The sequence below is a fragment of the Delphinus delphis genome, chromosome 7 (assembly GCF_949987515.2).
Source record: "Delphinus delphis chromosome 7, mDelDel1.2, whole genome shotgun sequence".
Classification (NCBI taxonomy): domain Eukaryota; kingdom Metazoa; phylum Chordata; class Mammalia; order Artiodactyla; family Delphinidae; genus Delphinus; species Delphinus delphis.
Window position 1 is genome coordinate 78589426 of NC_082689.1, and position 15944 is coordinate 78605369.

Sequence of the window (15944 nt, forward strand, 5' to 3'; positions counted from 1 at the left end):
TGCACTAGGATATCCCCTCATCTGAGATTACTCTTTTACAGAATGTATATAAAGATGAGTACAACAACTGCTTCAAGGGCATTGGATGGATCCCTCTTGGTTCTCTGGAGGTCGAGAAGGCCAAGAAAGCAGGCAATGCATTAAATGAGAGAAAGTACCGACAGCACCCAGATACCATCAAGTTCACAAGTGTGCCTGATTCCATGGGCATGGTTTTGGCTCAGCACAACACAAAGCAGCTAAGTGATGTAAGTGGTTTTCCTTCAAAGAGTTTTTGTCCATGAATAACCCCATGACCAGTTACTCCACAATCCTTCTTAATTCAATTCATGAGTGTGCATCTATCTTAGCAAATCATCTGCTTTCAGAGGTATATCAAAAGGTTTTACTTTTGAAGCAACTTGGGACTTAAGAAGAATAGGAAGGAGAGAAGGACGATGTTCCAAGTTTGCTTTGTTTTCCAAATGTAGAGAGTCTATGTTATTTATAAGCAGACCCTTACACTATACATAGGAAATAAAATTATTTCTATTATAATCTGTGACCTTGTCTGAATTGCAAACCAAGATATATATTGCGCGCTCTCTCTCCCTCTCTCCCTCTCCCTCTCCCTCTCCCTCTCCCTCTCTCTCTCTCTCTCTCTCTCTCTCTCTCTCTCTCTCATTCTCTCTCTCTCTCTCTCTCTCTCTATATATATATATAGAGAGAGAGAGAGAGAGAGAGAGAGAGAGAATGAGAGAGAGAGAGAGAGAGAGAGAGAGAGAGAGAGTTGTAAGAGTTCTACCTAGCCAGATGAGGAGAAGGCTAATGTCCTAATCCCCTTGCAAAATAAATAGGGCGGTATTCTGAGAGAGAGAAACACCTCTGGGGAAGAGTTAAGCAGTTTGCTTTCAGAGTCATCCAGAGTCTTTTTTCTGAGCCGAGGTCTATCTGGACCCTTTTTCTTAGTCAGAGGCTAATTACAATGCTCAGTGCTTCCCCTCATTTGATAATTTCAGAGTTCTAAGATACCTCCCCCAGAAATAGAGTGGTAAGTAAAAAACAAAGAAGAGAGGACTTTTTGTGGCTTTAACCCCAGATATTCGAAGGTGCGGAATGCATTCTTTGGTTCAGATTTGAGGGTTTTCTGGATTTTATTTCTCAGACCAGTCCCACATTACCACAGATGTTTCAAGATTAATTCTATTCTAGTGGTACTAAATGGTGTAGATTGTTCTGATTTCTTTTGTACTGACCGAGGTGTCACTTCTCCCTGTGTTTTTCCAGTTAGCTAGGAAAACCCTAAACTCACGATATTAAGTCTTCCTCATCCCAATAAATGCCGTCAACATCTACCTAGTTACTCAAGCCTGAAACCTGGCAGTCACCATCGACACCTCCCCATGTGAACCCCCCTCATCCAACGCCTCTGCTGAGTTAGCCTCCCAAATCTCTCAGCCATCCTGTTGGAGCACTTCTCTGTCTTTCAGCTGCCACCAACCCTAGTTCTGGCCTCCATATCTCACGTGGACAACTGTAATAATCCATTACCTGGACTCCCTGCCTGGGGCCACACAAAAACCAAAAAGACTGTCTTAAGACATAAATCAGATCATGTCCTTCTTATACTTAAAACCCCTTAGTAGCTTCTCCTTGAACTCAAAGTAAAATCTAAACTGTTAACTTGGTTGAAAAAGCCCTCAGCTCTGTGCCCCCGCCCCCCTCCTGTCTAATCCTCCTGGGACCCCGCTCAGCACATTCCAGCCCAGTGACCTTCAGTTCCTCAAGCTAGCCATGCCCCTTCTAGACCCAGGGCCCTGAATGCTCTTCTTCTGCCCGGACCCTTCCCTTTTCTTCAAGTTTGGGTGTAAATGTTACCTTTTTAGAGAGCCTTTGCTGACCCCCCACCCTGACCCTGTTCATTTCTTTCCTAAAGTTATTTAATTTACAACACATCACGAATTCTAGCTCTATCTTACAGTTTATGTGCTATTCTCTGTTTCCTCTATTGGGCTATAAGCTCCAAGAGGACAGGTCTGCCTTTTTCTTTTTAACCACTTTAAACACAGAACCTACCATGCTGCCTATTGATCAGAGTGCTGTCCAATAAATATGGGTGGAATGAGCAATGAATATGTCTGCCAACACTCCCTCTGTGTGATAATGTAGCTAATTGCCTTATAAATGGAAAAACACAAACGATAGTCTTCCTTTTTAAAGGAACGTGTGCTAGATGAAACTTACATTATGTTAGCTAATACGATTTCAACGCTGCCTCCTTTGTTTTTAGGTGAACTACAAGGTGGAGGGAGAGAAACTGAAGCACAAGTACACTATGGACCCTGATGTACCACAGTTTATTCAAGCCAAGGTCAATGCCTTCAACATAAGTGATGTGAGTATTTGGCCTGGTGCCCGTCTAGTATTGCTTACATGAGCCTCTCCTTTCCAGTTCTATATAACTAGCACTGGGAATTTTAGGGGGAGCAAACTGAGTGTGAACCCTTTGAGTCTTTGATGGAGGAGGTCATTGAGAGGACGTGATTGACAGGTGACCCTTGATCTGGACCTGGGCAATTGGAGGCTCCTCACCCCCTCCCATCCTTGGAATGTAAGTTCTGCCCACTGTTCCCACAGTGGGAGCCATTTTCAAGGACACAGCCTTGAGAGACCAATGTGTTGTTGAGACAACTTGCACTGAATCCACTTGAGGCCTTAATAAACTTGTAAGGTTCTGGTGGGCGGGTGTGAAGATCTACTTGTCTTGTGACTGCCCAAGACAACCCTCGAATGTAAGTTCCCTTGTTTATTAAAATTGCCGCCTACCAAGCTGGAGTGGTCAGCCTGTTTTTTCAGTCTCTCCTTGCCCTCCATGTACGGGGACCAGTTTGCGAACCAACAGTCTCCAGATTGGATCCTTATCATAGAATATGAGACTAGAGCCTACCATACATTTCACTTAATGCGGACTTTTCCCAACTGTGGGCTATGACTCGTTAGTGGGTTATAAAATCAATCTAGTAGGTTGTGTTCCATTTTTTAAAAAGTAAAACAAAATAGGACAGAGAGGATTGGAAAATACAGGAATGCATGGTCTGTAGTAAGGATAAGTATTGCTATTTCTATAACTTTTATTTCAGTTATTTGTTAAAATTCTAAACTTCTAAACAAGTTTACCGTGATTTTCTTTAGAAACTCTTCTTTGCATGTGACTAGCATCTCTCTCTAATTGGTGGCAATGTTTAAATTTACTATTATGAATTATTTCCTTTTGCTTTTAAAGCAAATTGGTAAATTCTAATTTAAAGACATAATCCAACCTGGATAAAGTTGTTCATTTCTTAAAAGATGATTTAGTCATTCTTCCTAACATTTTAGGCTCTCTTTTATCTCCAAATAAACATTTTTTAAAGTACTCATTTCTATGCTTTTGGTTCATTTAAAACTTTTTCCTGCTTTTATAAGTAATATTTAAAAATTAATATTAATTAAAGCTGGGTGGTACTACATCTGAACTTTTAATTTTAGTACCCACATCTTTCTGTAAGTTTAAAATGTTCCATTATAAAAAATACAAGAAAATAAAAGCATTGCATGCTTATTATAGAAAAATTGGAAAATATAGAAAATTATGAAAAAATTAAAATCTTCTGTTATCCCACATTCAAAGCAATACCTTTCCATTGCTTTTTTTAATGCACACATATACATTTTTTACAGCAGTTGAGATCATACTGTGTATATAGTTTACTGATTTTTTTTTAAAGAATAATAGAGTTCTAAAAGATGAACTTAGAGCCCTAACTCTGGATTCTTTTAATAGAAAGGGATATATTATGACATGTTTTATAAGAAAGATTTTGGTTTCCTGTTTCATTCCTCTTTTAATTATGTCAGATAATAAAATAATCTTTCCTTTTTTCAAGGCTAAGTATAAAGCAGATTGGAAGAAAACCCTTGCTAAGGGCTATGATTTGAGACCAGATGCCATTCCAATTGTTGCTGCAAAAAGTTCAAGGAATATTGCTAGCAATGTAAGTCTAATTTGAAAGTAGTAAACTCTCTTTATATTTAAAAAATATTTATATGGTGTATGAGGTTATATGAGCTATATTAGGAAGCAAATAAAAAATTGTAGTATAAAAAGAATTCCTAATATCTTAGGTACCAGTGATTTTTTTATCTTAAAAATATTTAAAAACTCAGTAAGTTGTTACAAAGAAGATAATTTTTTTAAACTGTCAAATACATGGAATTCTCATTAGTATTATTATTATGAACTTGAAAACTGCTTTTTATTTGGATTTTGTTAAGAAAAAAGCCTTGGTATACTAATATATTACTAAATCAAGAAAGTCTCCCAGTATTTTAAAAGAATACAATTTTTTGATAATATAATTTCCATAAAGAAAAAAATCTGGTGAAATATGGAAAGCCAGGAAGAATTATATATTAAATGACAGCATTTCAGTTACCTGCTTACTTATTTACTTTATTAATTAATTACTTTTTATAAATTAAGTTATATTTTCTATAGGAATTGATATACCTTGATAGAGTAGAAATTCATTTGGAGTCCAATATACTAATTTTTATAATGTCTTTGCTGCAATTTACTCAGAATTATGCAAATAGTTTATAAGGTGATGCAAATTAATCATAGAAACAGATAATAAAAACTATGTTCACCAAATCCTTAATAAACTTTTCAGGAACCTTTGTTTGTATTCAAAGAATCCACCTATGAATAATCTAGATATAAACTACAATTTATTCCATTCTTAATTATCCCCAGAGCAGATCTCAAGACCATCCATTGGAAATACTTTGCTAGTTGTTTACTTAAAAATACTAAAAAACTTAGTTGTTACCTAGATTCAGAATGAATTTGGCTATTGCTTAATTTGTGATATAAATTCAGTTTAATGCTTTAGTATTTCATACAATCTACCCTATCAAACTTCTGTCTGCCCTTCTTTTTCATGTAGTTCAAATATAAGGAGGCCTACGAGAAAGCCAAAGGCAAACAAATTGGATTTCTCAGTCTTCAGGATGATCCTAAACTGGTTCACTACATGAATGTAGCCAAAATACAGTCAGATCGTGAGTACAAAAAGGGCTATGAAGCCAGCAAGACCAGATATCACACCCCCTTGGATATGTTCAGTGTGACAGCAGCCAAGAAATCTCAGGAGGTCACCACCAACACCAACTACAGACAACCCTTCCACCACTACACCCTGCTGCCTGATGCCTTGAACGTGGAGCATTCCAGGAACGCGATGCAGATTCAAAGTGACGTACGTAGCAGTCATCAGATTGTCAGCATAAAATTAGTTATCCATTTCTAGCTGACGGCTAAGAAGAACTAGAAATCAGCAATTCCATTTACTCCATCCTAAACCTGGTTGGACTCACTGTAATTAGGGATCCTCTCCAGAATTTGGAGTTTTAGGATTTCACTCATTTGAACTATATATATAGTTTTCTTTAGTTATTATGTATATATATACTTAAACTTTGGAAGTTAGACCCAATATATGTTGTATTCTGTGAAAGACTAACAGGTCCAAATGGGTGCTATATAATATTCTTTCCAGTGCAAAATTCTGTTAACGTTCCCCCCAAGAAAGTTAAATTTTTAAAGGAATTATTGGGTCAGGATTTTCTGTTCAAAACCACCATGAATACAATCACTTTGTAATTCATTTTTTTCTGAAGGATGGTAGGGAATAAAAAGCAGTTTATTCTCCCAGTCCCCCCATCCTTTTTTTTTTTCCTCTTTTTAAAAATGAGCAAATCATCTGGTCAAAGAAACCCATGCCCTGACTCTTTCTGAAACGAGAATTTCCTTTTTCGTTGTGAAGAATCTGTACAAATCCGACTTCACCAATTGGATGAAAGGGATCGGCTGGGTGCCCATAGAGTCACCGGAGGTGGAGAAGGCAAAGAAAGCAGGAGAGATTCTTAGCGAGAAGAAGTACCGCCAGCACCCTGAGAAGCTAAAGTTCACATACGCCATGGACACACTGGAACAAGCACTAAACAAAAGTAACAAACTGATTATGAACAAGGTAAGAACTCACCTGCTGGCCTCAGCCTCAGAACCCCTGCAGTGCTCAGACCATTGAACCAGGCAGTGCCACTTCAACCTTCATCAGCGTTTTCATCTTTCTGATGGTCGTGGTCGTGGCGGTGGTGGTAGGAGGGGGCAGTCTATAACCGTCATCGTGTCTAGAGAGCTCCCACTTATACCAACCCCAGGCTGTCTGTCAACCTCATGCTGAGTGTGTGCTAGAACCACGAAGCTCTATGTAATGTGTGGTTGGAGCAAGATAGCCTTTGTTGTTTCAGTGGAAGAGGGCTCCCTTGTTTGATGATTTTTAAAATCATGTGTCCAGTCTCATCAGCCCATCTTCTTGCTATTTCATTCATTTTCCAATATCAGATTTAACCTGTTCTACCATGGAGATGTGAGTCTCTTCCTCTTGATAGCACATTGCAGATTTGTCCTGCTGTACAGTCATGTGCCTGCCTTTCTTGTTGTAGAGGCTCTACACTGAAAAATGGAACAAAGACAAGACCACCATTCACGTCATGCCTGATACTCCAGGCATTTTACTCTCCAGAGTCAACCAAATCACCATGAGTGATGTGAGTAGATTAACAACAACAACAAAGATGCAGGGAGTGGGGGGTGGTGGCAGGGGGAGGGAAGAGTTTGAAGGGAACTAGTAGTTGTGGAATATCTGTCTTCCACATGACAACCACTTTAAAATTAGGGTCCCCATTCTAACGCGACTAACAAGATGCTGGTGTTTTTCTACTTCATCATTTAGAAACTGTACAAAGCTGGCTGGGAAGAAGAAAAGAAGAAAGGATATGACCTGAGGCCTGATGCCATCCCAATAAAGGCTGCAAGAGCCTCCAGAGACATTGCCAGTGATGTAAGTGCTTTCACTGATGCTTATTTAGTCTAAATGAGAAAAAGAGCAAATGAGCCAAGCTCATGTGTATGTAGGAGCTGTAATCAGCTCTGTCCAGTGTTGGTGGGACCACTGTTCCATGTAACACACAAGACACCTCCCTTCACCCAGTCCAAGGGTGCTCTAATTATTTGTTCATCATTCAGTGTAAAAAGTGACAGGGTCTTGTTAAAATAAGTTACTTTTAGAGTGCTTAAGTTGTTTATGGGCAATTCCTAGCAAACATAGGGATGTGATCTATGCACTTTACCCAGAAGATCCATTACCAAGCTCTTTCCTGAATGTAGAGGCGCACCATGAAAAGTGGTGCCTGCAGCCCTTTCCGCTGTTACACAGCAGAGTGGGAAAAGCTGCTTTTCTAAATAACCCTAAAACAACTTATTTACACATCACTTTGATTAACTCTAGATGATTTTTTTCCCCTCATGGACTCAAGTCTGTCAAGAAATTTGAAGTAAAAATATTTTGCTCCTGGGGCTTCCCTGGTGGCACAGTGGTTGAGGGTCCGCCTGCCGATGCAGGGGACACGGGTTCGTGCCCCGGTCCGGGAGGATCCCACATGCTGCGGAGCGGCTGGGCCCGTGAGCCATGGCCGCTGAGCCTGCGCGTCCGGAGCCTGTGCTCCGCAACGGGAGAGGCCGCAACAGTGACAGGCCCGCGTACCGCAAAAAAAAAAAAAATTTGCTCCCAGTCCCCCCACCCCGCCAACAACTCCTCCCTTTGTAAGTTTAGAGTAGCTCTAAAACCCTACACCTATGACAAAGCTAATGGCACGTAGTGAATTATATTTTGTTCTCTTTCTTTCACTATCTTCATCACCATGTTTCTTTTCCATCCACAGTACAAGTACAGGCAAGCCTATGAACAAGCCAAAGGGAAACACATTGGCTTCCGGAGCCTAGAGGACGACCCCAAGTTGGTGCACTTCATGCAAGTGGCCAAGATGCAGTCAGACCGGGAGTACAAGAAGGCGTACGAGAAATCCAAGACATCCTTCCACACCCCGGCGGACATGCTCAGCATGGTGGCAGCCAAGAAGTCTCAGGAAGTGGCCACCAACACCAACTACAGGAACGTGATCCATGCCTACAACATGCTTCCTGATGCCATGAGCTTTGAATTGGCCAAAAACATGATGCAGATTCAAAGTGATGTACGTGACAGCCACAACATTTGCAGAGCATTTACTTTGGATAATAAGCAAATCATGAAAGACCATAAGTAATGCCATTTTGAAAATCCTGAAAGAAATTCATATGTAATTTCCCAATGAGGTGTTTCAGTTTTTACCTTAGATTGAATTTATTTTTTTAACACAAAGGGATGAACCCTATCTATTATTGTTGTGAGCATTATTGGATGCTAGATCAGCCATAACACATGAAATTTGGTTTCAGAAAGAATGTGTTGAAGGAAATATATCTAGCAGAGAGAGTCAGAAGTATAAAAAGTTCCTGATTAAGGAGTAAGAGGTAAAACAGAAAGTCAGGTAACTTGAGAGCTACTGTCCCTCACTCCCAGCCAGCTTTCATTTCCAGCTTTATAATTGCCTATCTTACTGATGAAATAGTAAGGAGGTGATGGCTGAAACAGCGATTAGAATAAATGTGAGGAAGGCACAGAGAGTGTAAAGCCAAGAATTGAGCTATAGAGGCCCTTTGGTGGCTGGGGAAAGTGAATATAAATTATGAACCAAATGCAGACCATGCCGAGCCTATATTTCTCTTTGGAAATGTAAGACATGAGCTATAGCTGGGGAGGTACATAAGTACCCAAATGAAAGCAACCGTGGTACAGTTATAGGGGGAAATGTCTGATTTGAGGGGAAAAAAATGAAATTTGCACAAAGTATCAGTGAGGTTTCTGGCATACCCGAAGGAGTTGTAATCATGGTGGCTGTTCAAAGGCTTATACCAAAAGAGAGAAATGGAGTCCTCTAAGTCTCCTATTAACCAAGGGGACTTGGGGATTTTTGTAAGAAAGTTAGTCCAGCATGGTCACCTTTCTTGAGATAGTAGTCACATGGTAGATTGATCTATTTGGTATTTCTTAGCACTTTTTCTTTATGAAGACATTGAGAGAAGCAAATAAATCACAAAGATATTGCTGCTTGTTTTAAATTCCTCATGCAAGGAAATGTAAAAAAAATAAAGTTTAGGGTTAAAAGTAATTAAAGTTGAATATGCTATCAGTTGAAAACTGAAGTGGAACTCGTGGAATATTAAATACCCGCTCATGGTTCTTGGAAGATTTGGTTTCTTCTCATCCTCGAACTTTTCCTCTTTTGCAGAATCAGTACAAAGCTGACTATGCTGACTTCATGAAGGGCGTTGGATGGCTCCCTCTGGGCTCCCTGGAGGCTGAGAAAAACAAGAAAGCCATGGCGATTATCAGTGAAAAGAAGTACCGCCAACACCCAGACACTCTGAAGTATTCCACCTTGATGGACTCAGTGAACATGGTTTTGGCCAAGAATAATGCAAAAATTATGAACGAAGTAAGTCTTTCAATAATGTAGTGTTTCATAAGCATCAAGAATAAGCCAGGCATATCCTACATTTAATCTACAGGTTTTGATAACAGTTTTACAGCATCATAATTAATGTTTCCTCTACCTTGAAAAAGGGTCTTGTAGTTAAAAAAACAAACAAAAAAGATAGAAATTAGTCCTAATAAGTGCCCTCTCCAAATGCTCAGTGAACCACCCTACCTAATAGACATAACAAAATAAGTATGGACTATTTTCTTTCAATGCAGATCTTGAAAATGAGTCCCATTTGTCTAAGGCGAAGTTAGTAGAAGCTCATTATGCTGAATCAGTAGACTGTAGGGCTGATGATGACAGCTGGGTGTTGCAGCCCACCTCTGCTTCCTTGCTCTTTTGATGGAATAAAAGAAAACTAGATTACATGGCTGTAGCAGCATTCTGAGCCAGGACCTTCTCTGGGCAATGCTGAGAGCGATAGCTCTCCACTAGTACTTCCCTGGATCATTAATGACTCCAGCCTTCAGAAAAGCCTTACTGTAGTTTGACATAATTAGCCATAATTTGATTTCAGGACCAACAAGTACATCACCCTTGGACATCTGTTTTTAAGTTGCAAAAATAAAATAATTGCAACAGCATTGGTTATATTTTGTGGATCATAATTAGAAATGCCATTGATTAACCAAAAAGGGGAAAAATAATTTGGATCTGAACATGAAACGATTGCAGAAAATGATGTAGAAAGATAGAGCTGTATTATGCTAAGTCTCTGAGTAAATCCTCTGGAGTCTTCTGAGAAAGAATTTTGTCAAGAAGACCAACCTCTTTGGAAAGGACTTGTTGACACAAGGCAAAAGTCTCAGTGCCCCTTTTAAGATTTAGAATTTAAACTACCACAAACATACATTTACTTTTTAAATATTAAATTAAGCCTTTCATTTTTTCAGTGTTAAAGATTACCATTTTAAAATAATCATGCCAAGATGAGAATCACAGAAATAGCAAATGCTAACACTGAGAGATATCCTGGTGGTCATCAGGTTGAACCCCTTCCTTGCAGAGTTGAGGAAAGGGTGGCCCAGAGAGGCAAGGCACCTCCCTTAAAGACACACAGCAGGTCAATGACCTGGTCTGGACTAGAACCAGTACTCTAATGACTAACTATTGCTCTTTCCATTAGAATTGTGCTTCCAATACTATAATCACTAGCCACATGTGATGACAAATCTCAATTAATTAAAATTAATAATTTGTTCTTCATTCACATTAGCTACATTTCAAGTGACTGATAGCTCCGTGTGGCTAGGGACTGTCGTGTTGATGACACAGATGACACAGATCACTTGATCAGAAGTCAGAAAATTAGTTTTTGTAAATAAAATTTTATAGTAACACAGCCACAGCTATTCATCTGCATATCATCTGTGGCCGCTTTTGCACTGCAACAGCAGAGCTGAGTAGTTCATAACAGAGATTCTGTGGCCCACAAAGCCTAACATTATTTACTATCTGGCTCTTTACGTTTACTGACCCCTGATCTAGAAAAAACTCTAGCAGAAGTTTTGTTTTTGTTTTTTAATCAAACCTGGCTAAAACAAAGATATAGCATTTTTCACCTGTAAGATTTGCAAAGATTTAAAAAGTTGTGTGATATACAGTATTGGAAAGGGAGTTAATGTAAACTTCTAATCAACAGTTTTTGTTAATATTTGTTAAAATTAAAACTTCAGTTGCCCAATACCCTTCAGAAATCCTCATGTATGTGCAAAGATGTACACACATACATACACACGGTAATACTTTTTGCAGGTTAGGATCCCCAAAAAGAGATGCTGAGATGGTATTTGGAGTACAGGACATTTTTCAGGGATCAGTACCAGTGAGGGGACTTGAGGATATGGGGAGGGGGAAGGGTGAGCTGTGACAAAATGAGAGAGTGGCATGGACATATATACACTACCAAACGTAAACTAGATAGCTAGTGGGAAGCAGCCGCATAGCACAGGGAGATCAGCTCGGTGGTTTGTGACCACCTAGAGGGGTGGGGTAGGGAGGGTGGGAGGGAGGGAGACGCAAGAGGGAAGAGATATGGGAACATATGTATATGTATAACGGATTCACTTTGTTATAAAGCAGAAACTAACACACCATTGTAAAGCAATTATACTCCAATAAAGATGTAAAAAAAAAAGGGGGGAGGCAAGAGGGGTCCGACTGTGATGCCAGCCCTACAAAGCCTATGCCAGTGCCCCAGAGGTCTCTTGAGTATATATGGCCTGCCGGACGTGTCCTGAACTGGGTGGAGTGGCCAGGCCTTTGTACCACCACTCTGATGAGTAACTGGATGGCCACCAGGAAGAGTGTGCTCTTGAGTGAGGCAACAAAACCTTGAAGCAAGTGACAGTTTGGAGGCTGTCTGCCAATAGTTGGTGCAACCAGTCCTTCCTTGAGTGAGTGTCTGGGTTGTACATCTCCAGGCCCACCACAAAGATCATGGCATCATTGCTTATAGTAGAAAGAAACTGGAAACAACAAATTAAATGTCTATCAAAGGAGAACTAGTTAAATCAATTGGGTTACACCTCTTCATGGAATACTGCACAGCTCTTTAAATGAATGAAGTAAATTATTAAGAGGGCTAAAAGATGTCTAACCTATAATATTAAGTAAAAAAGCAAGATGTAAAACATGTTTTATATAACCTCATTTATATTAAAAAAAAAGGACTATATGTGGACTTTAATACGCATAGAAAATTTTAGGATGGAGATGCTATATCCAGGCTGTAAAATAGGAAGGCAGGACATTTTACTTTACATCTGACATCCTCTCCACTGTCTTGTTTGAATGAGCACCTTTTTCCTTTAAATTTTTTAAAAATAACAGCCAGCTAATAAAAATACATAAAATATTGATATTTGTGTACAATAATATATATGTACTGACTTCCTTTAAAACTTTTAAATACTAACTTCCATTGCTTTTTTCTTCTCTTTCTTTTCTTTCTTTTTTCCTTCCTTTCTTCCTTCCTTCCTTTTTTCTTTTTTTTTTCTTTCCAGCACCTCTACAAACAAGCATGGGAGGCTGACAAGACCAAAGTCCACATCATGTCTGATATCCCCCAGATTATTCTGGCAAAGGCAAATACAATTAATATGAGTGATGTGAGTATAATTCCTCCAGTTGTCATCTTTCTTTCCTGCCTATTTGAACCAATAAAAACAAATTAACTAATTAATGGCTCGATTTTGAGAATGACTGTTTTGACAGTGAGTGGGAACCCACACATGAGACTCTTTCTAATCTTGCTTTGCTAAGAGTAGGAGTAGGCCTGTTGATGGGACAGCAGTTAGGAATTTGAAGGGCAGTTGGATTTTGTTCTAGGAGTAGGTACTTCTTATCAAACTAAGAGAAGTAAAGAGAGTGGTTTAGAGCCCAGGATAAGAGATAAGGAAAGAGTGAATCCCAGGACTTTCTTAAAGAGTCCCTCTACCAAGCTTTTGAAATGATTCTAAAGAGGCAGTCTTGGGAAAAGTTAAATGGAAAGGGAAGAATAACATTTTGAAGAATTTAGGTCAAGGCCCGTAAGGAATTTAGGTCAAGCCCCGTAAGGAATGTAATGTTCTAACTTACTGTTAGAAACTTCATAGGTGTTTTATTTCACTTCCTTTCTCATCCTAACCAGTTGCTAGGAAACCCTCAAATCCTACCAGTTTTTTTAAAAAAAGATTTATTTATTATTTATTTATTTATAATAAATGCCGCATCGTGTCTTAGTTGCGGCACGCGGGATCTTCATTGAGGCGTGCGAGATCTTCGTTGCAGCACACGGGCTTCTCTCTGGTTGTGGCATGTGGTTTTCTCTCCTCTAGTTGTGGCTTGCAGGCTCCAGGGTGGGTGGGCTCTGTAGCCGTGGCACATGGGTTCCAGAGCGCATGGGCTCTATATTTTTGCCGCTTGCAGGCTCTCTAGTTGAGCTGTGCGGGCTCAGTAGTTGCGGCATGCGGGCTTAGTTGCCCCACGGCATGTGGGATCTTAGTTCCCTGACCAGGGATCAAACCCGGGTCCCCTGCATTGGAAGGTGGATTCTTTACCACTGGACCCCAGGGAAGTCCCTCTACCAGTTTTTTTCTTTTGTTTGTTTGAATTACACAGGGATTTGGAATTGTTGACTTCTTTTTGAATTGTAGTATCCACACAGTTATATACATAAAAGTGTCAATTGCAAAACAGTGAAGTCTTTTGATTTAAGAATATGGCTATTTTGTATTCTTCTCTTGACTCTTATTTGACAAAATGCATCAGTAAGAATCTACTGGGCTTTCACATTTTTAAAAAGCATATTTACAACCTAATAGAGACGAGTAGCTCTTACTTTTTCTGGTGGTTTTTTGAAGATGTTTTAATTTGTAATAGATTTTGTTTTCAAACACAGTTATGTTACTTGTGAGAGCATTTAGCCCTTGAACCACCAATGAAGCATTCTGCTGAAAGATTAAAAAAAAAAAAGATGCTGCAGTGTCAGTTTACTCTTTTAAAATAAACCCAGATTTTCCTATTTAGAAGAAAACTATTTCCTTTGCCTTCCTTTCCAGAAACTCTACAAACTTTCTTTGGAAGAGTCTAAAAAGAAAGGGTATGATCTCAGAACTGATGCCATTCCTATCAAAGCCGCCAAAGCCTCAAGAGATATTGCAAGCGATGTAAGTCTGAAGGAAAGCGGTCACCTGACTGGGGGTTTCTAATCTACCAAAATAATAAGGGCTGAGTTTTAGAAACACTGAGTGAATAAAATATGAGAAAGAAAGCATGCCTGCTAACAATAGTCCCATTCTGTTCTGTGACTGCTTCTTAGCCTTGCTCTTGTGTTTTCTCTGGTATTCTGAAAAAACAGAATGCCAGCTACATTATGACCACCTTTGTACTCCATCACCAAGGCTATGGCCAGTAGAAATCGAAAGCCCTTCACTAAGTTTTCTTAACACTTGTGTTGTTCTTGCCTCCTGCCTCTTAGGCTCTGTCTTCCCAACAGGATGTCCCAGGAAGTGGTGTGCTGGGGGTCCTGATCTTTTGTGCTCATGATAGCTGATTATTAAATAATCATGAATTTTGCAAACCAGTTGTTAAACTATTGATAGCTTGATATCAACTATAGTGGGAGAACTTACACCACAGAAATTGGCAAACACTACAAATCAGGGCTTTTTTCCCCCAGAGAGCTGGTGTGCCAACACACCATTGCCATAACACATCACCTTTATGAAACTCAATTCTTTCATTTGATTGTTTCCACAAGAAATCTACTCACAGTGAACATTTAATGATTTGGGGGTAATGAGAGGAGCACATTCAGAGCACTCATTCCTTAGCCATCCCCCAGGTCTACTTTCTCTTTCCTCTTCCATCTCTGCTCTTCATTTTTCCTACCTACCCATCCCTATCCCGCTCCTACATTGTCCTGAGGACTCCAAACTTCTCCCTCTATTGTGCTGGAGTCATTTGGCTCTCCCAGCTCCTAACCCCTAAGTTGTACACCCGAACCCACAAGAGATAGGCAGAATAAGTTTCCCATGCATCAGGATCTCCCCATGAAAGAGGGAACTTGGTGATAAATAGTAAAATTTCTTCCCCATTATACCAGAGTAGAGAGTCTTAAAAGAAAAAAACCTCCACAAATATAAAGCTGCCCTAAAATTATACTGTGTATCTCATAACTAAGCCTCTTCGCATCAGTGAAAGACTGGCTGGATGATTTTTCAGGGCAACATTAAACTGCTTAGAACATTCTGCTTTTTTTTCTCTCATTTGCTGTACACTTATTACCTACTAAATGTTCTTTAACAACAGGATATGTGTGAAAATCTGGGTGGTGTATCATCACAAGATCCATGTTCTAAGCTTTAATGACTTTAGCAAGTCACTCACCCCTCTGGCCTCAGCTTACTGTTCTCTAAAATGGGGGCAGTAACAATAACCTTGCTGTCTACCTCACAAGGTATAGTTGTGATGATCAACTTACACAAATACATGTGAAAAAAGTGTTTTGTGAACTGTAGAATTCTATAAAAGTATCCCTTTTTATGAAATACAGAATATTGACACTAGAATGATTTCTGGTCAAGGGAATTGCTCTGAATAAATATTCAAATTTTTCTTCACAGTATAAATACAAACACAATTATGAAAAGGAGAGGGGGAAGATGGTTGGTTTCCGCAGTCTTGAGGATGATCCCAAATTAGTCCATTCCATGCAAGTGGCCAAGATGCAATCTGATCGGGAGTACAAGAAAAACTATGAGAAAACCAAGACCAGCTACCACACCCCTGCCGACATGCTCAGTGTCACGGCCGCCAAGGATGCCCAAGCCAACATCACCAACACCAACTACAAGCACCTGATTCACAAGTACATCCTCCTTCCAGACTCCATGAACATCCAGCTGTCCAAGAATATGAATCACATACAGAGTGATGTAAGGCTCTCTTCTTTC

General features: G+C 39.6%; 1 protein-coding gene across 1 annotated transcript in view; it reads left to right on the plus strand.

Annotated features, from left to right (window-relative positions):
- The window catches only part of NEB (nebulin), a 274918-nt gene that overhangs the window by 107487 nt on the left and 151487 nt on the right, over positions 1-15944 (plus strand). Inside the window, exons 35-46 of the mRNA XM_060016820.1 lie at positions 42-248; positions 2270-2374; positions 3906-4013; positions 4968-5279; positions 5847-6053; positions 6529-6633; positions 6819-6926; positions 7807-8118; positions 9256-9462; positions 12513-12617; positions 14049-14156; positions 15615-15926. Coding sequence (XP_059872803.1) covers positions 42-248; positions 2270-2374; positions 3906-4013; positions 4968-5279; positions 5847-6053; positions 6529-6633; positions 6819-6926; positions 7807-8118; positions 9256-9462; positions 12513-12617; positions 14049-14156; positions 15615-15926 — 2196 coding nt within the window. The remainder of the gene's footprint in view (positions 1-41; positions 249-2269; positions 2375-3905; positions 4014-4967; positions 5280-5846; positions 6054-6528; positions 6634-6818; positions 6927-7806; positions 8119-9255; positions 9463-12512; positions 12618-14048; positions 14157-15614; positions 15927-15944) is intronic.